The sequence below is a fragment of the Argiope bruennichi genome, chromosome 10 (assembly GCF_947563725.1).
Source record: "Argiope bruennichi chromosome 10, qqArgBrue1.1, whole genome shotgun sequence".
Taxonomy (NCBI): domain Eukaryota; kingdom Metazoa; phylum Arthropoda; class Arachnida; order Araneae; family Araneidae; genus Argiope; species Argiope bruennichi.
In genome coordinates this window covers 99,090,920-99,115,580 of record NC_079160.1, presented here as the reverse complement: position 1 = coordinate 99,115,580, position 24,661 = coordinate 99,090,920, and the positions used below count along the sequence as shown (strand labels likewise).

The 24,661-nt window shown below is 32.9% G+C and overlaps 1 protein-coding gene across 1 annotated transcript; it reads left to right on the top strand.

Annotated features, from left to right (window-relative positions):
- Positions 1-119: 119 nt before the first annotated feature.
- Positions 120-23,713, top strand: LOC129987669 (C-factor-like). Its single transcript, XM_056095625.1, has 6 exons — positions 120-161; positions 5,212-5,364; positions 7,318-7,375; positions 14,304-14,491; positions 15,839-16,000; positions 23,489-23,713. Exons 1-6 carry the CDS (start codon positions 120-122, stop codon positions 23,711-23,713), a joined length of 828 nt encoding a protein of 275 aa, XP_055951600.1.
- Positions 23,714-24,661: the final 948 nt, after the last annotated feature.

The following is a 24,661-nucleotide window of genomic DNA, read 5'->3' as shown; positions in this document are numbered from 1 at the left end:
AAATTACTGAATAACCAGACAGCCGCAACAGCAACACTGGTGGGAACTGTGGTTGAGTCCTAAAGGGCCATCACCGGCCACGGTACAACCCACTCCGAAGGATCTACGTCCCGTCATCGATGGGAGGAGATCCCCCACCTATTTGTGCCCCTACAAGTGTGGTGAGATCCAACCACCATGCCGGAAGCATCTCATCCTCATTTCGAGGTGCCTCCCCGGGATTAATTGAAAATAAATAAAAACAGTCTAATTTTATTAGTTGTAGCTTGAATTTTGGTATTTAATTTTATTATAAAACCGAGAAGGATATCAAATGTTAGACACAATTCGTAAAAAGATTGACTTTATATTTACTTTCTGACATTTGTAGTATAGAAAGGAAAGTATTGTAATATTTCAAAAAATTCAACTCGACAGTTTCACGGATAATCACGTTTCGGACAGCCTTGAGTCTAGAAAACTCATTTTTGCAATTATGCTTGCCTATCTAACTTTTAACACGATGACTCAAAAACCCTTTGATTTAGACAGATAATATTTGATATGTGTTTTTTTTTCACTAAATCTGTAAATTTTTTTTCAACTTTTAAACGAAATTCACATATAGGAAAATTTGTCTCTTTGTTGTTTTGAGTACAAGGATAACTACGGAACATAAATCGATAAAATATGGTGCACAGTTTTTATGGTGCACAGTGCACATCTAAAGTACAGATCAGGTTGAAATTTTGAATCAGATCCGTCATTCAGTTGACTGTCTGTCAGATTGTACATTCACATATATGTAAACGCAATAATTTTAAAAAATGCTACAACCTATATAAATGAAATTTGGTATGTAATCTCGTTTCTAAAATCGTAGTTCTCTTTCAAATTTTGGTTTCAATCGGTCAGAAAAGAACGTCCAAAATGCATAGCTGATTTTCTTCCTTGTACAAGATGGTTATAATAAAGTGATTATATTCAGATCCCTCTAGAACCCATTCTGCCAACCGAATTTTGATGAAACTTGGTATATACTAGGGTTTTTACAAAAACCAACTTTTTGAAAAACCAGATTTCGAATTCAATATTTCCAAAAAAAAACGGTTTGAGCCGGTTTTCCAATTTTTTTTAAAAATAAAATAAGGAAAAATATTTTATTTAATTTATATAAAATAACAAAAAACGAAATGAATATTAAAGTCAAAATATAAAAAAAATTAAGAATTGCATATACATATTACTTACACAAAATAGCGAAAACTCAAACAAAAACTTCAAATAATATTTATATTATTTTCACAATTTTAATTTCTCCTAAGAAAATAGGATTTAAAAAAAAACATAAAATATCCACTGAACGGTGGCTAAGTCTTGTTCTTATTTTGGACATATAATCAACTGAAACAGAAAATACTCGTTCACTAGCTACTGAGCTTGGTTTTATAGTCTTCATGGCATCAAATAACAAATCTATTTTTTTTTCTTTTATTCGTTACCTAAAATAATAAATATTCAATTTACAGTGTCTTTGGATTTGTAAGTTTTTCTTCAGGGTCTTCAAGAAACTTATGAATTCATTTTCCTACGCTTTCTTTTAAAAACGCATTACCCTGATGAGTAATTTCTTCGATTTACTCTTCATCAGAATCGTTTTCCACGTAAGAATCTGGAAATATTCTAGACAATATCTTTCCAGATAACTTTCCAGATAATTTCGGTTTTTGAATCTAAAGAAAGTGCACTAGACTTCTACGCTGAACTAGAGATGCTTTGTGGATATTCCAAATGCAGCAAAAGAGTTGCTAATTCTACTTGTCTTCTTGAATTCATTCTTCTAAAGCATATAATAATTTCAAACTTATTTCAGTGTTTAAATTTTTTAATTCATTTAATAGAAATTGAAATATATCTTCACTTGTTAATAAATTGGCATCTCGTCGCCCTACGCTTTCAGCTTGCTAGACAAATAAAACCCAACCAATAAAAATTTTTTTTGAAAAAGAAGTAGAAGAATATCCAGGCGTTCCGGAAAACAGTTTTTCTTAATTTAAAATTTAATTAAATTTACAGCTTAGAACTTAATTTAAAATTTACCACTTTTCAAATGTAACAAATTCACCTTAAAAAAACGATTTTTTAAAACTGGGTTTGAAAAGCCTTCAGACCTTAGTATATACGTTGTATGGACCATGAGAAAAAGATTTCTGCAATGAAAAAAATAACTCAAGTTTTGATCATCAGATGGCACTTTTTAAGATTTTCTTATGCAAATTAGTCAAACCTACAGAGAGACTTGCAATCAGAGCCCGAAAATCATTCTGTGTGTCTATGCCGTTAATCATGCTGTTACAGAAGAAAGATCAAGCTTTTCTGGTAAAATTGTTTTACCAAAACGGCTGTAATGACTAAAGCGAAAAGGAAGAAGTCGTTCCGTCATACATTAGGCGTGTTCTTATTAAAATTAGTAAATAAAAAGTAAGATGACATAAACAACTAAATTTTACATGGCATTAAATATAGCGATCGAAGATTACCAGAAGTAAGAACAAAGCATAGTTTAAATCTCTCGAACAAAAGTAGATCAACAAAACAGAGGGAACAACTTTGATTCACAGTCATTTTCGCCAAAAAAAAAAATACTTTATCGCCAAATGTTTGCGAAATGGCCGAATGTGGTGCGAATGGCAGCAATAGTGTAACTTTAACAAAAGCACCACCGAAAAATTGCCAACCTCGCAAGGCGCCAAATGACTGTATATCAAAGCTTAGCCAAACAGAGTTGAGTTATCACACATCTTCTAAATTCAATAACAAAATGTTTTAAGTTGTACGTGAGTTTATTTTTTCTTCTTCGTTGCATTACACGGCAGCAATAGCTCAGCTGCACTGCGTAAATATCGTCGTTGAAAGAAATTGCAAAAAGGGCCCATGTCGAAGCAAGGTTTGAAGAAGAGGATTATGAAATTTGAAGAGACTGGAGACTAAGGGTGTGTTGCCAGGAAGAGGACGGAAACCGGGTGCGAATGAAATTATCGAAGAAAAAACTATACTGCTCTTATTGAAAGAGCCTCCATTTCAAGTAAAGAGAAAGTTTTAAACCTGTCAAAGAAAAGGAATCCGTTACATTATACTAAGAATACCTTTTTTCAATAAATTAAAAACTTGGTGGACACTTAATAGTATTCATGCGAATGACTACAATATGCATAAATCAACACGTTTTTGGTATGTTGGAAATAATTTAGAAAATTTTTCTCTCATTTAAAAAAATATTTTCTGTTAATTCATGAAAAAGGATTACATAAAATGTCAAGAGGTCATTTTTGGAAGCCTGAGATATGGCGTTTGTTACCGCATCAAACTAAAATTTTATATTTCTAAATCAAAACAGATAAAAGCAAGTGCTCCGTCACGCACATGTGGCCGCGAATTTTCTACTAAACAACATCACAATCACACATTCAATCACCAGTCTAACTCAAAATAGAGGCATTGGCCATTTTGTCAAGATACAAAAATTATTTTTGCAAGTAACTCATTTAATATCTTTTTCAATTTTATATTTTATAAAATAAATTTATAAGCAAAATTTGTAAAAGTTGAATATAAAGTCTGCATTTTATACCCTCCATAAACGTTATAAGCAGATTTTTCTGTGTTCCGTTAACGATAGTTTGATTTTGATTTTTCTTGAAGCCATTTTGGTTTTGATTTGCTTTGGCATAGCAAAGAAAACAGAATTCTAAATTTCAATTTTGAAAACCATCAAAATAAAATGCTAAACGTATAAATCATTCTAAGGCAAAAACAGACGATCCAAAGAAATAAGAAAAATCAAATTTTGGGCTTATTAAGCCATAAGTAGGTTCATTTTTAACATAAGAATAAGTACTTCATATGAAAAGTTTTGGTTGAATTTAATTTTAAAAAATTATTGTTTATTGGCCTGATTGTAAACAGCAAGTTTTACAATAAGGAAATAATTTAAACTGTAGAATTTTTATTTTGTTTAACTCCTGTTGCTAAATCAATTAAGAAAAAATTCCTTATGTGTTTCTAAGTTGAATTAACTGCCTTAAATAGGATCATTTTTATCTAATAAATAAGTGCTTCATATGAAAAGTCTTGGATGAATTAAATTTTTAAAAAAATTTAATTATTTATTGGCTTGATTGGCATATTAGGCAATAAGGTAGTACTTAAAGCTGTAGAATTTTCACTTTATTTAGTCCCTATTATTAAACTAGTTAAGAAAATATTCCTGATGTGTTTCTAAATTGAATTAACTGTCTTAAATAGGTTCATTTGTAACTAATAAATAAGAACTTCATATGAAAAGTTTTGGATGAATGAAATTTAAAAAAAAATTAATTGTTTATTGGCCTGATTGGCATATAAGGTAGTAATTAAAGATGTAGAATTTTTACTTTATTTAGTTCCTATTATTAAACCAGTTAAGCCAGCCTGTGTTTTCAAGTTGAATTAACTGCCTTAAATGGGTCCATTTTTAACGAATAAAAAAGTACTTCATATAAAACGTTTTGGTTGAATTTAATTTTAAAACTTTTAATAGTTTATTGGCCAGCTTGTAAACAACAGGTTAGACAATAAGAGGATAGTTAAAAATGGACATTTTTTAAAAATTTAGTTTCTATTTTTTTATTTTGAAATTAATTTTCTTTTTTCTTTTGTAAAAGTTGGAAAATTGTGATAGATGCTATCAAGTGATGATAAGCAAAACCGCTTTTAGCAAATTCACGCTCATTAAGGGTTCATTGTGCCACTTCTTTTTCACCTCTATTTACTGTCTTTTATCACCTCTATCACAGATAAAAGACATTATATGTCTTTTATCTCTGAATTATTGTACAATTCAATTCTTTTGGTTCTATGCCTTTAGTTAAAACATTGATGACTCATGTTGTCGAATATTCAATTTAGACAAAATAATTTCTTGTTTCACAAGCATGTTTCGTGCCGAATTATTTCCTGATATAAAACTGATATACCTTAAAATGCCTCATTCATCCTTAGGCTAATTCCTTTTGAATCACACTGTATAAAATAAAACTTAAATGTCACATTTCGAAACATTTATCTCACTCTTCCTTTCTAGCATTCCTTTAAATCAGACAAAACAGCGAATGCCAATACTTCTAGTGAGAAAAACAGTGGATTTAAAGTAAAATTAATAAGTTTTTCAATTAATTTTAAATTATTGGACAGTTAAAACTATCCTCATCACAAATGGAAATTGAAAGTGCATTAATAACTGGTGGTAATCGAGGCATTGGATTGGAAATTGTGAGACAATTGGTGAATGTGGAAAAACCTCCTCAAATCATCTTTGCCACTTACAGAGATAAAGCCAAAATCCAGGTGATTTTTTTTCTTGTCTTCAACTAATTTATAATTAAAATTAATTGACTGCAACTAACTCATCATTAAAATTAACTAATTGTAAGTAAATTATAATAATATTATTATCCACGTTAGTCGGCTGATGAACAATTTCTACTGTGGACAAATGTGATTACGAACTGAAGAATCTCTGTGTTTGAGACCTCCATGAACTCTAAAAACACATATTTAGGAAATATTCGCATGTGACAAAGATAACTCAAAAACGCTTTTAGCTAGATGAATGAAATTTGGTATACGATCTTTATACTAACTTTGCAGATTTCTATCAAATTATAAGTAAAATCCGGTCAGAGAGAGTCTATCTGCCCGGCTGTTCGAATATAAATTCTTCTTGCGATATTAATTCTAAGATCCCTAATCTAATAATTAGTTCATACATTTTTAATTACGCCAAGAGATCGCCAAGCTTTCTTATACATAATGCAATAATCTTGGCGATAAAACCAGGGCCGCAAAAATAAGCAAATACCATTCATGGTAATATGATAAGCATGCGTGTAACTAGGGTTATGTGAAAACTGGATTAAAAAAAAGACCAACATTTTCAGTCTCAAAATATCCTATATTTGCGTTTTTTAGTTTCCACATTTACATGTTTTAGACCGACAGAAAGTCAACCCCTTGGCAGCTTTAGTTTCAAATCTGACAGATATCTACACTTTAAATGCTAAATCTATGAAATAAATTTTATTTATCTACCTCTCTTCGTTTTGTAGCTATCAGTTTAACTTACAATCAGACAGCCGGACAGACGTACCTCTTTGGAATGGATTTCGTTTCAAATTTCATAGAGATCTACAAATTGATTCAAAGACTGCACACCGAATTTCTTCTATACATTATATATAATTCAAAGCTAATAATTATAACCATGTTAAGCTAATAATTACAAGCGTGTTAAAGACTATACATTATATATAATTCAAAGCTGTTCTTTCTTTGTCAAAGAAAGACAGATATCGGGCCAAAAAAAGGGATTTTCAAACTCGGAGAAAATCTAAAGTTTAAAGATTCGACAAAATATAATGTTTGAACTTTTTGATTATTACAAAACTTTCTCTGTATTTCATATATGAGAAAGTAAAAAATGCCCAACTGTTGGCATCAACGTGATTTTTGTAACTTTATCTTAGCCTTTTATAGCTAATACATATATTACTTCAATATATTAACAGTATATTATTACATCTGTATATTATATGTTATTATATAAATAGTATGTAAGCAGAATGATTTTTAAGCAGAATCATAACCGAAGAGAGAGAAGACACTTTCGAATTTTAAACTTCGCTTTTATTCCATCCCGGGAGGCATAGTTTATGTATAAGCAGAAGCGAAGAGTACATCAACACAGAACGACACAACAACGAAAAGAGGAAAATCTAATGAAAGATTTATTCTCGTGATTATAAAATGTGAGATTTTGATAAGGATTTCTTTACATGTGTCCATTTTGGTAAAGGAATTATAAGAATCTTTTAAAGCAATGTGTTAGATCGACTCATTTTTATCCCTTCACTCTGAGTGTGGGAACTGGTCGATATCAACAATTTTACAGAGTTTCCGTTGCATTAATTAAATAAAAAAGGTGGAATCGGATCAGGAAATAAGAGAATATTTTGGAAGGAAGTTAATATGGGCTGAATGAAGATAAAACTTTGGAAATTAATTAAGATTAAATTTAAATTTTAAAATATCATTACATATATATGTATAGTATTTAAATAGTGCAGAAAAATACCTGTGAATGATTTACTTTGAAATTCAATTCGATCATTCAAATCATTTTCTGCACTGTTTAACATTGAAAAGACATTTCTCTACTCTATTATCTTGAGTAAGAATACATTGTAAGTACCTGAAAATTAAATTAAATGTGAGATCTGAAATCGGTTAAATTTTTCTTAGGATCTGGAGAAAATCAAGAAAGAAACTACGAAAACTGAAATTGTTTTGATTAAAGCTGGTAAGTGTAAATTTATGTAGACATCTTTGCTAATTCTGTTTTCATTTAACTGAATTCATTTCTCTATCAAGGGGAGTTCAATAAAATAAATATAAAACATCTGTCTTCTTTGTTAAAGATATAAAGACCTTTTAACATTTATAACTGAAATATTATATATATTGTTACAAATCTGTAATGTTGCTTCTCAGCAATGTTAGTCAAATCACTGGAAAGACCGTTTTACAGTGAGCTGTTTTGGATGCTGAGTGGATGCCAAATTGGCAACAAACGTGCCGACCATTGGCGAATTGGCGACGAATTCGGCAACAAAATAGATAGTACTAAAAACTTCCAGAATTTTAGCAATTGAGCCAATAGGCACCGAGATATGCCTGATTGTTCCAGAACCACATTGTTCCAGATTAGCCGAAAGGTCAGTCGTGTATTGAGTGGTAATCGTGGAAAGAGTCAGCGGCAAATAGTTGGACCAGTCCAAAGAAGCGCAAACGTTGTGTGGAGCTCAAGCATTTGCTGAATTGAGCTGTGTGCCGAGTCTTAGTATTTATTGCGCTTCGAGTCGTGTAGTAGTGTGTCGGCAGTTGGACCTAAAGCGAGGAGACAGTGGTGAATTGCAGAAGTCTGGAGAGACCGTAAAGTAAAGCTACGTAGATTCCCTCCTTCTGCTGAATACTGTCTGGCCGCTTTGTGTGCTGTGGTTGTTATTATTACCGATTACTACTTGTGAGCTACTGTTTGTTGCAATGTGCAACAATGTGTTGCCTGTGCTCGTCTCGACTGCATATTCGTTGTGTGTGTATTCGTGTTCTTCGCGTTTAATAAAAGCTATCGTTTACTTCAGGGAATTCTGATTGTGTTTCTTCATCGACCAACAAATTGGAAGGAACCCCCGAATTCAGTAACAATATTTTTTATAATTTTTATGGGCTATTGGCAAATTTTGAGTGCCGATTATTTTTAAAAATGGCAAATTTTGAGTGCCGATTATTTTTTTAAAATGGCAAATTTTGAGTGCCTATTATTTTTGTAAATACTATGTTGTGGGCGTATTGCATGTTGAATAAATTGTTAGTAATAATAATTGAGTGCAGTATTTAGAGAAGGAGCTACATCACTCTCTCATTTTACGTCATTAAAAATTGATATTTCCGCTTCAAATTAGTGCTCGTGTAGCTTTCGAATGGTGCACTAATCTAACTAAACGAAACTATTATATTTGAATATGAAAGCAGAGTTGGTATTTATCCCTTCTCTAAAAATAATCTTTTACAGTACACAATTTTAAAAACAGATGCGATGAAATTTTATTGTTTTCAAGGAATCTGTCTACCTATGGCGACAAATTTTTGAAAATCCCTCTAATGAGCTATTTCAGCTCATTTTCTGGATCAATGTGATTACAAATATGATCAGGAAATTTTGGACCAATTGAGATTCTGTAAAATGCATCAATTTGAGTAAAAAGTAGTGAAAATATCAACAAAAAGCAAAACACTCCACAAAAAATTCTATTGCACATATTCCGATTATTTGTATACACAACATACTTACAGCTATGGTGAAAGGAATGAACTAGAATCTAAGAAATATGTACATTTTCAAAAAAGTTATAGCTTATCGAGTATTTCTGTATAGAAAATTTCGCAAAATTCGATGTTGAAAATTACATTAGACAGCTCTAAAACAAAAGCTACTCATTTTAAAATTATTTACCTAGTACATTGTCTTTATAATACTTCAGATAACATATATGCAAATTTTTAGTTTCATTTTTTTAGTAGTAATAAGTTTTTAAGATATCATGTTTTGCGTATGAATTTTTTTTACGAAATCCTGTTTTTTTCCCATCATAAAAAAATTGATTTTAAGTTTTCATTTGCCTTATACTAAAAAAGCTTTATAAATATAAACAATGTTCAAAAGCAGATATAATTGCCAATCCTTTCGGCATTAAAACTACATAAAACGTATTCTAATATGAGTAATGATACAACACATCATAAAATAAATTATAATTCAGAGAGAGGTGTATTTGACAAAATGCTGAAAACATTCAACTTCCAGTTGGTAGTTTCGATTTTCGTTTCAGTGGTTTATAAAAAATTACATACCTCAGTTTCTATTTATCGTAGAATTAAAACAAACACAAATTTGGAATCCCAAATAAATTGGTTTTAAAATAAAAAGATAAAAAAAATTGTGAATTTTGACCAAAAACAGCCTTTTAAATGTAGACAGATACATTAAATCTAATCTGTTTTTAAATAACGTTTTGAATAGGTGAGCCAAAATTAGTCGTATGTTATATTAGTTGATAAAAAATGGACTTGCCTATTAGAAAAAAAGAAACTCCTTTTGGCGTGGGCAATATCTTAGATCACATAGTTATATTTTATATTCTTCGTTGAAATAGCCAAAGATTTAACCTCCCTTTTAACTATCTTCCTACCTTCAAATTTAACTTCGTATATCCTCATAGATTTTCGAACAGTTCCAAAATTTCAGCATCAGTCACTTGCTTAATCTTTTAGATTGGCACCCAAAAGTCACAAGTTTCACCAATTCAAATTTTTATTTCATTTTAAATTTAAGTTTAATTAAAAAAATTTATGAATTTTGTGAAATTTAGTTAATACAAAATGGATTAAACGTGGTGGATATTTATATGTTCTCTATCAAATCGATGACAATCAAGCGGGTTCACTGTAGCGAGTAAATGTGTGTGTTCCAACAATCTCACTTATAAATAACTACATTTATTCAACACGAATACAGACAACAAAACACACCCGAGCGTACACAAGAATAGTACTACTAACAAACAGCAGCAGCACACTAGTAGGTAGACAGCAACCGCAACAGCAAAAATTGGCCAGATAGAACTCAGTAGGAAGAGAGACTTCACATAACTTTTTACGTCTCTTCAAACGTCTGCTATTCTTCTCTGCTGTACTCAACTGCTGACTCATTACTATATGACTTAAGGTCCGTTTCAGATTATTATAACCTTCTACAATAAAAATTCCTTGGTATTTAACTTACTAAGCATCTCCTAGTAAGTTAAATAAGTTACTGGTTTTTCCCTTTGTAGTGTGTGTTAGAATTGGATTATCAAATATATTCAAAAGAAAGTTGGGTTAACTTTCCTTTATGGACTAAAGGGTATTTCGCACTGAATTTCACTACCAGTCCAATCCAAATCCGCTACCAGTATTTTTACTTTCTCGTATGTGAAATTACAAATAGAAAGCATTGTAATTGTCAAAAAAAAAAAATACGAATCGAGATTTCAACAATTCTCCATGTGCCAAACCTCTCTGAGTTCTAAAAATACAATTTTTGGAATTTTGTGTGTTTGTCTATAAACACAAAAATTCAATGACACCTTGAGCTTATCAAAGGGAAATTTTGTGTAAGGTCTTTTCATCAAATTCAAAGATTTTCGACCAACTTTTGAACGGAATTCATACAATTCATACAGAAGAAATCTGTTTATTCGGCTGTGCGGATATCAGTATTACAATAACTGAATAGAAAAAACTAAGTACAGATATTTCGCACCTAATTAAAATGCAGATCCGTATCAGATTTTGAACCAAATCCTTAAATAGACTAATTGTCTATCGATTTATATTTCCATATGCATGTAAACGCAACAACTTAAAAACGTAATGATTTTAATAAATTACATTGTGGTTCTGTGTTAAATTTGGATTTCATTTGGTCAGTAGCGTCCAAAATGCACATTTGGTTTTTAAGGTATTTGTGTATAAGCTGCATGCCAGCAATTAATCGTCAGAAACTTACCAAAGATCGCAATCTAAATTGACGTAATAGATAGATAACTATTGCTCTTGTAGTGGATTGTTATGATTGAGGATAGAACCTGGGACCTTGTGGGTCGTAGCCGAGTAACAATACCACAAGTCAAAAGTAATTACTCGTACTTCGTAGCTGTTATCTGGCTTATAAGCTTTTCACCACAGTACTCTCCCTCCAGTGAGTCGGAGGTAAGACGCATGATACGGCTATTGAGTGGTGATGTATTAGCTGTTGAGTCTAACACACAAGTACCCATTTGAGTAGCACCAAGCGTTATAGCGAGCAAGTGTGGATGAGTGGTTGCTGTTGCGTCAAGTAAGTCTGACGACTTTTCTGTTGCTGTGTCAAGTGAGTTGACGACTTTGAGTTGCTGTGGGTAGATGGCGCCACAACAGCTGTACGAAAGTTGAAGGCTCATCGTCCGAGGTCACCAATATAGCGGATGGTTATGAGCGAGGATAGAATCTGGGACATTGCGGTTCGCAACCGAGTAACAAGACCACAAAACAAAAGTAATTACTCTGCTTCGTAGCTGTTATCTGGCTTATAAGCTTTTCACCACACTCTCAGTTGTATAGAGATAATGCCAAATGCTGAATTTCTGTATTTTACTATGATGCACATAACTTTTTTATATTCTCGCATGGGTAATATAGAGAAAGTATAGTAATAGTCAAAACATTCGAACACGAGATTTTGACTCAACTCAAAAATCACTTTTTGGAAAATGTCCGTCTATCTTTCTGTGACAAAGACAACTCAAAAACCCGCTGAGCTAGACAATTGAAATTTGGTATGTGATCTTTTCAACAAACTTGCAGATTTCTATCAAATTCTGCGTAAAATCAGCTGAGAAGAAATCTGTCTTTCCGGCTGTTTGAATAAAAGCTAACACAATAATTGAAAAACGAAGAGAGCTAGATAGATAAGATTTAATACAAAGATTTAACGTCTTTAGTACATACACGTATCGAAGTTTGAGCCAAAACCAACAACGGGTTGACTGTCTGTCGGTCTGTGCATGACAAGTGTATTAAAGAGTATGCGAGAATGTTTTTGGGTGACCACTCTTGTATTTGTATTTGAAGTACTCTGAAAAGAAAAAGTCGTGACGTTCACTCTCTTTCTCAAGGTCCACAATTTTATGCGTAGGTAAGAGGACAAATAATGAAAATACGAGGACTTTATTTTAATTAGAAAGTATGCAAGAAAATTTGAAAAGAACCAGAAGGAATGCACCCCCTGAAACCTTCTCCCAAATTCTCTAATAAAAGTTTTGTTTCCCTTCTTCCGCATAAGATTGTGGATTTTAGGTAAAGCCACGAATATTTTTCATGGCATTAATGAACGATAGTTAAAAAACAGATATTTGGCGAGGAACTTGTATTTTTACTGAATCTACTACAAAAATATGTATTTTGGACACCTTTTTGCTAGCTGATTGGTACCAAACTTTGGCACAAAACTGTAATTATGGCCACAAGACAGCATACCGAATTTTATTGATTTAAGCTATTGAATTTGCATGTATGTGAAAGTGAAAACTGACAGACAGTCAATTTTTTGACGGATTTGGTTAAAAATCTGTTAACTCTCTATATTTTAGCTGATAAACCTGTTTACAAAATTTCATTTATCTAGCTCTTGCGTTTTGCAGTTATCGAGTTCGTTTGTACTCGTACAGACAACAGATAAACAGACATCCTCTAAATGGATTTCGTTTAAAATTTCATGGAAGTCAACAAATTCAGTCGTAATTCTATGTACCAAATTTCAACTCAAAGCTTTTTTTTTAGTTATCATATTCACAAACAAACAGGCAGACAGACAGACAAATATAATACTAAAAGAATCTGTTTTTAGGATTCAGTAATGCCTGTAAAGATTCATGAAAACCTCGACTTCGAATGATGATGATATCGTGTCCGCGTTACTACGGAAGGGGGGTGCAGTAGCTTCTGAGGGTAAAGACCCCCGAGCACCCGAGGGCAGAAGTCTGACTTCTAGCTCATATGAAGATGAAACACACACATTCGCTTGCGCAACCCCTTTTTACAGGGGGGGGGGGCGCATTCACACACCTCACAGATAGAACACAGATGAAGAACAACCATGGCCGAACCGGGATTCTAACCCGGGACACCCAGACCACAGGGAAGATGCGCTACCCCTATGCAAGGACGCCGGCCTCGACTCCGAATTGTTTGACGATTGCAGAACTTTCCTTTACACTTCCTACACGAGAAAGCAAGAGTTAATGCAGTTACTCCTCAAAGAGTTAATACAGCAAGAGACGATTTAACAGTGTAATTTACAGAAGATACATTTATATCAAATGTACAAGGTGGTAATTAATTACAATTCCACTTTGAAATGTTCATAAAAGGAAAACTACAGGACCAAATGTTACAAACTTGGTAATAATTTAAAGGAGGTCCTAAGAATTTCTTTTCTGCCCAAAAAAAAATCAAAAACTCACCACCAGGTGTGAAATAGCGCTTCATACAATATTATTAAGCAAAATAGGAGATGAAGACATCGGTTTAAAATGTGTTTAATCGTTTCTGAAACCTGTTACAAAGCATGTTCACTGTGTGTTATTTCAGAAGCCCTGTTTATGGTAATAAACAATTTGGCGTAAATGAAAGAAGCGATACACTGACATGTGCGTAACTTTCCTCCTGATGTGCTAAAAGCTACTACTGAGAATGCAGTAATGCGATTTAACTTCCTTTCAGAAAATGGTGGAGGCCACATAGAACATGCTTTGTAGCACGTTTCAGAAACGATGAAACACATTTTAAACCAATGTCCTCCTCTCCTATTTTGCTTAACAATAATGCATACGGCGCCATTTCTCCTCTGGCATTGAGTTTTTGAACTTTTTTGGGGCAGAAAAGAAATTCTTAGGACCTCCTTTAAATTATTATCAAGTTTGTTAACATTTGGTCCAGTAGTTTTCCTTTTATGACCATTTCAAAGTGGAACTTTAATTATATACCATCTTTAGATTAAATGATAATATGAAGATGAAATACCCAAAGATGGTTATTTCCCAAACTAAAAAATTATTTCTTTGACTAATAAAATATTTGACTTTTCGCAGATGTCAATAATCCTAAGGATATTACAGCCGCTCGTAAAGTCGTGGAAGATAAGGTGAAAGATAAAGGACTGACCCTTCTAATCAACAATGCTGGAGTGCTCCAAGAGTTAGAATTCGAGGATATAACAGAGGAACACTTGCTCTTCCACCTTAAAACCAATACCATAGCACCCATATTGTTTTTTAAGGTAAGAGAAATAAGAACTTCCTTTGATACTTCTAGCTTTAAACCGCTTCAATGGCGAGTTAATTTTTTCCAAGTCATAGTTCCAATATTCATTTATCCTGGGTCACTTTCTGAAAGGCTATAAACACTTTCCTAGATCATCTACTTCCAAGAAAAGTACGAATGTCTCTTGACGATCGTAGAGAATAAACTAAATACCTTGTAAACGCTTCAAATGAAGTAAGATGTTGATTATCCAAAAAATTTCAGTAGATGGAGTAATAGGCAGATAGGAAAGATGTGTCACCTATCGGCCAAAATATGAACTATTTCCAAATTACAACGATTGGCCCAGAAATACTTCGTATTGAGGGGATTGTACCTCAAATAGAATACCAAAATCTTTCGGAATTGACAGTAGAGGAAAGCTCCAAATTTCTTCGAGCATGCCACTTACAAGTGTTTTTATTTTACTTTCATTGCAAAACTTTCGTTGCTTGTTTTAGTACCAATTTAAGATGACAAACAGGCAGAAGTATTTGGAAATATACTTTATAGCTTAAAATAACAGCACAATTGTCTCTTATACATGGAATTTGACGATTTAAGAATCGTTGAGATTCTCTAGTGGATATAATCTTCAAAAATATGAAGGTTGTAGAGAAAATTTCTATTGGTAAAAATTAAATTCTTCCAGCATTCAAATTCGTATTAAACCTTTAAAGGGCCATCTTTTTCTAGTCATATTATGTTAAAATATTTGTAGGCTTGAAATTAGATTAACTAAAGAGATTCATTTAGCTTATTAGATAACTTTAATTTGATTCATTAATTAATTTGGTTAATTAATAATTAAGTAACAATTCAAGACACATCATTTTGTCTGAGATAAAGAACTGAAGCATCTAAGTTTCTGAATTACTAAAAAAATTTATCGGAACTTATGCCAACCTACATAATTTCATACAAAGATTGATAAATTTGGTGGGAAGCATACTTCCCACGGCCCTAGAAAGGGTTAAATTTGGATGGTATTTTGTGTCAAGTGTAGTTTTGTGTCAAATTTTTATTTCAAATGGTTCGGTTCTGAATAAAGGATTTCTATAGTGTATAAAATAGAAATCCTTTATTCAGAAACCTTTAACCGTTTGTGAGAGTTAATCGCCAAAAATCTCGCAAGGAGTTCACACCAAAGTTTAATATTTCGTAACTATTGCATGGTAACATCATGCAAGGTGTCCTCTGGGACAACACTATTATTAAAGAGTATGCGAGAAAGTTTTGACGAGACCACTCCGGCAGTTTCTCAGTTTCCAATTGTAATTATTTATAAAACTGTACAGCCTAAGTCTTTCAATTTTTCTTTTAGGAAATGCTTCCACTTCTAGAAAAAGCAGCAGCTCGTAAGACGCATGCTGGTATGAGCGTGTCCAGAGCAGCAGTCATCAGCATAACTTCGAAATATGCATCTGTCGGCGCACAGGTAGATGACCCGGATTGGTTGCGATCTATAGGATACAGGATCAGCAAGGTCAGTTGGTTTTATATAAATGAAACTAGAAAAAAGGAACACAAGTGTACACAAGTTCCAGTAGCCATATTAAAATGTTTAGCTATGATATTCTTATTAGAGGTTCAAATAATCTTGATCTTTACGTTAAATATTCCCACTATTAAGTTACACGTACATTAGATTACAAAAACCGTAATATTCTTACTAATATCAGAACTATTCTTAACCTTAGGTTAAATATTGACATTGTTAGATTACATTAGCTATAATGTTTTTACTAGGAGCTCAAATATTCTTAATCTTAGGTTAAATATTCCCAGTGTTAGATTACATTAGCTATAATAATCTTACTAGGGGCTGAAATATTCTTAATCTTAGGTTAAATATTTCCACTGTTAAATTACATGTACATTAATTGTACTATTCTTACTAGAAGCTCAAATATTCTTACCTTAGTTTAAATAATTCCACTGTTAAGTTACATGTAGGTTAGGTTACATTAGCTGTAATATTCTTACTAGAAGCTCAAATATTCTTACCTTAGTTTAAATAATTCCACTGTTAAGTTACATGTAGGTTAGGTTACATTAGCTGTAATATTCTTACTGGGAGCTCAAATATTCTTAATCTTAGGTTAAATATTCCCAGTGTTAGATTACATTAGCTATAATAATCTTACTAGGGGCTGAAATATTCTTAATCTTAGGTTAAATATTTCCACTGTTAAATTACATGTACATTAATTGTAATATTCTTACTAGAAGCTCAAATATTCTTACCTTAGTTTAAATAATTCCTCTATTAAGTTACATGTACGTTAGTTTACATTAGCTGTAATATTCTTACTGGGACCTCCAATATTCTTAATTTTAGGTTAAATATTCCCACTGTTAAGTTACACGCACATCAGATTACATTAACTGTAATTTCCTTACTATGAGCTCAAATATTCTTAATCTTAAATTAAATATTTCCAATATTCCTATGTCAGAGAAAAGGTATTAATTGAGTCAACTATATTTCTTAAAGCAGTGCATAATTTTCGCCAAAAACCTAGAGACGATGGAACTTTAAGGAATCGGACCATTAGCAGCCGAATAGAAACTTGCCTTTCCTTAATATATTTCTGGGTTAGTTTAATTTATATTACATAAACGTCTCAGTTTGAAACTATAAGAGGAGTATAAATGAAGCTATAAATGAGCTTCATAAATTTGAAACTTGGTTCATCGATGACGAGGATGACACCTGAATACAAACCTATTCTCTAAAATTCCATGTAGCACCGTTTGGAAATCGTTCGGTCTCGATGGATTGAACACTAAACTTACCGACATTTCACATATGCCTTTTTCAGTAACAAGGTTCAAACGACCTTCTGATTAAAAGGTTATATATTTTTAAATTTATAGCAAAAAAGGGCTTTTAGTTCAATTTAGTGTATTCAATCTTCTTTATTTATTAAATTGAAAGAAATATAAAAATATTTAATTTGGAAATAAATAAGGTAAAAACCGTTTTCACGTTCACCGAATTATTTTCCAACTTTTGGAACTTCATATTACAAAATTTTCAAATGCATATATTTTTTACACTTAACACAGTTGTTTATAGATCTGTTTTGTTTTTTAAACCATATTTGGCATATTTTTGCACACTTAAATTCAAACTTTAAGCAGTAGAAATTTCCTATATATCATTCCAATAAAACTATTGATACTCTTCAACAAGCTCTTCCGACATTTTGAACAAGAATTGTTTCCTTGTTATATTTTCCTATTGATTCTGTGCACAACATCCATAAATGAAATGCAGCCAGATCAAATATATTGAAAAAAAAGCCCTTCATTTTTCTTGTCATATGATCCGTGGTATCTACACCAAATTTCATGCTATTGCAAAATCCGATAATTTCAAATATCTGATTATCATTTTTCCAATATTTATAGTTTTGTACTTTGAGCTTAGTACAAGCACCTATTTTTTCAATTCCTACTATTAGCTCACACTCTCCCTATATATATATATATATATATATATATATATATATATATATATATATATATATATATATATATATATATATATATATATATATATATATATATATATATATTGTTACAAACCTATAATATTGCTACCCGGCACGAATAGAGTCATCGTAAGAAAGACCGTTGTACGATCGGTCCTGTACGTGCTGAGATCAATGAACTTAGAGCTTGGCGACAGACTTGGCGAGCATTTGGAGGCTTGGCGATAAATTTGGCGAGTTTGGCGACTAAATGGATACTACTGGAAAGTTCGAGAACTTTCCCGATCCATCCACTAAGACCCGAGATACAGCCAGGTACGCCCTGATTGGTCTGAAGACTCTAACCCCGCCTCCCGGAACTATAAAAGACGGGCACTCAGAAGCTACGAGGAAGTCGTGTCGTGTGTATCGGAAGAAGTTGTGTGTATCGTCAGAAGGCGGGTGTGAGAGGAGTCGGAGTCGCCGACAAAATAAGAGACTTGGAGAATTAGATAGCAAGAAATCTGCTGAACTATAGCAATTAAATGTGCTGCGCATTTACAATTGATTAGCGGTATTTGTTGTAGAAGAAAAATTTTGTAACAATATATATATATATATATATATATGTAATGATATTTTAAACTCTTTAATCCAAATTAATTTCCAAAACTGTATCTTAATTTAGCCCATAGTAAAGTATTATCTTATTTCCTAATCTAATTCCACTTTCGGTTTTATTGATTCCTTTGTAAAAATATTGCGCCATCAGTACTACGTATCAAATGAAAGTGATACTTCCGTTGCCCTTGTCAAATGTCAACACGTGTATTCAATTGGCGCGTGGCCGGAAATCCCATGTTATATAAGACTAGTGATCATTTGTGTAGTCCTTTTCTTCACAAAGCTCCCAGAGACAAAAATTTCGAAAGAATTAAAAATCAAAGGAAAGTACATCCCGTGGTCTCAGGAAGCCAAGAACCTAGGTGTCATAATGGACAGAAAATTAAATTGGAGGGCACACTTTCATTATGTAAGGGATAAATTCCGAGCTCAATCGCGCAGATATTTCCCCCTAATTTCTCGGAATTCCAAGATGCACAGGGACACTAAAATACTTATTTACACAGCCTATTTGCATCCAATATTGACATACGCATGCCAGGTTTGGGGACATGCAGCCAAAACAAACCTGAAAATAATTGAAAGACAACAGAATAGAATTGTCAGGCAGATATGTGGCGCTACCTGGGCTATGCCCAGCTCGGAAATTTACAAAGCCCTCATGTACCCAACTTTCAAGCAAACCATTCAGGAAATTGCAACCAATTTCTTCAAAAAACTTGATGAACACGAAAATGAGGCAATCCAAGCTATAGAAAAATATACCCCCCAACCACATATTATTAGACCTAGAAACGTACTGCTGATCTAAAATCTCTTCATAACTACTTTCCATTCTGACATGTTATACCAAACTGTATTCCAACCTATGTGAGCGCATGCTAATTGGCTCTGAACAAATAATAGTCTAACTCACCTTGTAAACAAAACTCTCTGCCGGCTAAACACTCCGATCCGCACTGCAACCCAACGCACCCTCCCCACTGCTGCTGACTTCCTATTGGAAGGCGTTCCACCTTCTCTGCTTCGCAGAGTAGCGCCAGTTCAAGTGCAACCACCTCACGCTAAAGAACATTGAATGTCCATGGCATTCATGTAAAGCCAAGTCACTTTACATCAACTTCTTGCCATTTACAGGAGATAGCTTCTGTTGGAAGCGGGCTCTCCTTTAACCACCACCACCTCTGTGTAGTCCTTTTCTTACATCTGCTTTTGTTTCGCGCAGTGGCAGACGTGCCTTGTCCGTCCGTAAATAATTATGGTTTCCCGGAATTTTTAAAATTAAATTAGAAGTAAAAAGTCTCTTCACTGCTTCGAACCTGCATTCTGCTTCAACCAAAATAGCATTAAATATATATATATATATATATATATATATATATATATATATATATATATCTTGTTCAAATTTTCGATCGTTAATGAAATACTTTTAATTCATCCACTCAAGCTCAAATACATATTTTTAAACGTCGCCAAATTTGTCGCCAAGCTCTGAGACGTGACACCCAATCATAAATAATATAAGATATATATATAAATAATAAAAAGTAACTAAAATCTTTAAAAAAATTTGTTGACTTAAGTAGGAATTGACTTAAATTTTTCTTATATATTATTTGTTTCTTTCTATTATACTTACTATAGAGAAAGTAATGTAATCATCCAGAAATACAAACTCGAGATTTTGATAAACCTCCACGTTTTAGTGCTCCATGACTTAAACACACACATATACACACACGCATCTTTGGAAAATGATTGTCTCTTCATCTGTCTATCTGTGACAAAGATAACTCAAAACACTTTCAGATATACGGATGATATTTGGTATATGGACATCACATCAAATTTATAGATTTCCATCATATTTTGAGCAAAATCTATTCAGAAGAAGTCTGTCGGTCCGGTTGTTCGAATAAGTTAAGACGATACCTAAAGACGATAAGTTAAGACGATATCTAAAAAATAAAGCGAGTTAAATGAATAAAATTCGATATACAGATTTAATATTTATATTGTAAAAACCGATCGAATTTTGAGTCAAATACAACTAGTGGTTGAACGTCTGTCCGTCTGTACTTTCAGACAGCTCAAAAACTAGTGACGTAAATGTATCAAATTTAGTATGTGCTTTCGTGACTATACTAGTAGCTCTGTGTCAAATTTTGGTTTCAATCAAATGAGAAAAACTCATCTGAAGTACAAATTCGATTTTCGGTTACTATTAAAGCCATACCAAGGATTTATTGCTAAGAAACTCGCCAAAAATCACACGATTGGTTCAGCGAAATTGCTAAGTTCTCGCCAAGGATAAATATTTCATAGCTTTTATACGCAAATGCAATGTAAGGTATTCTCTGCCTTGCCTAAGGTCCGCCATTTTTTTAGGGGGGGGGGGAGAATAACTTTTTTAGAAAGTATGAAAGTTTTAGGAAGACCACTGCCATTGATTCTTGGCTCACTTTTGTAAACAGTAAACGCGCAATGGTCCAATTTATATAATTTTGATGAAAGGTGTAACACCTTCTTGGCAAATTTTAGCGATTTTCTTTTATTTACGCGGATAATTTTACAATTAGTGATGCGTTGGTGAGATTATTATCCGTGGAGACAACAACCACAATAACCCTAATATCCGCTTCTGCATCCTTGGAACTTATCAATATTTTTCTTCAAACTTATGTAAACAATAGCAAAAATGTGTTTTTCAATGGGCTTGGCACTCAAACGTGCATACAAATATGTATTTCATATAAATACTTTGACGAATCAAATTACATGTTACAGTAAATAATCCAAATTACATACATCTTTCGGTAAAAATAATAACAAGAAAAGGTTGAATATTGAAAAATATATTTTATGTATATTTAACTAAAAGTAGTACAGTCAAATGTCCGAATGATAATATCATTTCTAAGAACTTTTAAAGATAAAAAGTGGGAGTAGTGTCTCCAAATCTTTCTCGCATATTTTCAAATAAAAATGTTTAACTAGAGAGCGCCTTTCATGGTATTTGCGCATAATACTCTCGAAATTTTGGCATTTTTATTGATTGTATTGCCAAATTTTTTGGTTATTAATCTCAGTGTGTGGTTAATAGTAATCCAAAATTGAATTTGTGTTTTAATTGTATTTTTTTCAAACGATTGAAACAAAAATTGGACATAAAACTGCACTTGTAGTACCCAAATCCCATACCAAATTTGATATATTTAAATCATTGCGTTTTTCTGTTACCGCGATCGATTATGTGTTTCTGAAGTACAGCCCGACAGATGGTGTGCCCCTTATTGGATTTGGCTCAAAATTTGGTAGGTGTCTACAATATAGATGTTAAATCTTTGTACCAAATTTTATTCATTTAGCTCTCTTCGTTTCGTAGATATCATGCTTAATTATATTCGAAAAGCCGGTTAGACAGATTTCATCTCAAAGGATTTTGCTCAAAACCATAAGTTAAATTTCATCCGACAGCTGATAGACAGCAGATAGACAGACGGACAGACAAAAAGGCAGACATTTTCCAAAAAATATATTTTTCAAACACAAAGAGGTCTAAGACATGAAGATTCGTCAAAATTTGGAATTCCGATTTTTTGATGATGACAATAATTGTTCCATACTTCGAATAGGAGAAAATAAAAGTCCATGAAAAGATCATGAGATCCTGCATGGTAAGTTTAATGTTAATCTCCTCTAATCCCGTGTGCATGCGGAACTTCGGTTAAAAATTGATTTCAAAATTCGATGCCTTTAACAACTAAAACTCCACTTGAAGTTTTGTGACAAATCTTGGGCTTGAAGGACATTAGCCTGGCATGAACACCATTACTGCGTGGTCGTTTTCGGTGAATTGCTTCAAGTAACGTCATTCTAACAATAGCAGTCCTCAATAACAGTCTTTCAACTCTTCACAACAAAAGGAGAGTCTAATTCTCAGCCCATTTCGAAATGCGAACTGGTATAACTCATCTCAAATTCGAGGACCTTTGTCAACAAGTATGCTTGAACAACTAGCGCCATATAATACCATATAATGGTAATTTATGCTAGAATAAATTATGTTTTGCAATTTTTACTTTTTCGCATATGTAGTATAGAGAAATTATAGTAATCGTCAAGAAATTCGAACTCGCGATATCGATAAAACTTCTCCTTTTAGACCTCCCTAATTCCAGAAAACACATTTTTGGAAAATATTCGTCAGGCTGTCGATCTGCGACAAAGATAGCTAACAAATGCTATGAGCTAAAGAAAGGAAATTTGGTGTAAGGGTCTTTGCATTAAATTTGCAGATTTCTATCAAATTTTGAGTAAAATCTGTTCAAAGGAAGTCTGTCTGTCTGGCTGTTTGAATATACGTTAGCACGATAGATACAAAACGAAGAGAGCTAAATTAATAAAATTCGGTACACAGATTTAACATCTATAGTGTAGACATATGCCAAATTTTGAGTAAAATCTAATTACGGGTTGACTGTCTGTCCGTCTATATTTTTAGAAATAAGTAAACACGATTACTCAAAATTACAACAACTTAAATATATCGAATTTAGTATGAGAATTTGTGACTACAAGCGTAGTTCTGTGTCACATCTTTATTTCATTTGGTTGAGAAAAACATATCTCAAACACAAATTCGATATTCGGATATCATTAAGGCGCATGCCAGGAATTAATCGCCAAATAACTCGCCAAGGGTAACACGATAGATTCAATAAAAATGCTGAATTCACACCAAAAAATTATTTCGTAGCTATTGTACGCCAATGCCATGCAAGGGGCTCTCTGGGATAATACCTTTATTAGAGAATATGACAGAGAGTTTTTTGTTTATATTATTACTTTGTTTTTTCTCTCTATAGACGGCCTTGAACATGGCCATGCGAATCATTTCCCTTAAAGTGAAGGACAAGGGCATCTTGGTCGTCTGCATCCACCCGGGATGGCTGAAGACGGACATGGGAAAGAAAGAGGCCCCTTTAGAAGTCTCAGAGGGAGTGCGAGAAGTGTTTGATATGATGGGCAAACTCAATGAATCGCACAACGGGGCCCTCATCGAAAAGGACGGAACACCGATTCCCTTTTAAGACAATGACTTTTAATGTCTCAGTGTTGTACACAAACGCCAACTACTGGTTAAAATAGCTAAAAGTAAAATTTTATTGCTGATTGTAATTAATTAAAGTTTGATTAAATTGCTGATTTTAAAAAATCGAATGAGTTTCTTCATGTGCGTTAATTCTATTAATGAACGTGTTTGGTTTGAAAGCTTACGTTGCAGTGGTTGGTTCTCGTCACCCTGGCGGGAATAGAAATGGTGTGGAATCAACTACCCCCTATCGATGACGGGATGTGCCTCCTACGGGAGTAATTGTACCGTGGCCAGTGATGGCCCTTATGACACAACCTTAATTCTTGCCAATGCTTTCGTGGCGGCCGGTCATTCAGATATATCCGTATCCCTTTGGATAGGTTGGAGTAGCTGTTTATAATTGTCCTTGATATTATACGACTCATTAAACTGAATTTTGTTTGATTTATCGATATGATAATAGAATCTAAATTATTACAAGCGAATGGCTTATAGCAATAATGTTAATTTCCTCTTCGAGCAATGAATCTATAGTACGCAAATTTTAAATAAGTTATTTGTCTTATTTCCTATACTAGTCGCCTCAGGCGATCAGATGGTTCACCAGGAATATTGGCTATCTTTGATTTCAGATAAATTGCTTAGATATAACTTCATATACTTGATTCCGCTAAACTGTCAGACATTAAAGCCATGTTATTTCAATTGTCTTGGTTCTGTTCTGTTCATTGTATGTCTTTAGGTTCTTTAGGTGTCACGTAGGTTCTTTAGTGTGGAACTCAATGACACACACAAGAAGTAGAGCTAAACCAATTTATTAACTGAACTCTGAACTCAGAACACAGTGACTGACAAATCTTCTGCTTTTATACTAGCAGGGAAAGTTAAGAACACTTGTCTGGTAAACTAAAGAAATGTCCAGTATCTTCTGGAACATGAAATA

Coding starts and splice junctions, on each gene's coding strand:
- LOC129987669 (XM_056095625.1), top strand. CDS start 120: ATGGGAGGAGATCCCCCACCTATTTGTGCCCCTACAAGTGTG. Junction 14,492..15,838: donor CACCCATATTGTTTTTTAAG/GTAAGAGAAATA, acceptor TTTTTCTTTTAG/GAAATGCTTCCACTTCTAGA. Junction 16,001..23,488: donor TAGGATACAGGATCAGCAAG/GTCAGTTGGTTT, acceptor TTCTCTCTATAG/ACGGCCTTGAACATGGCCAT.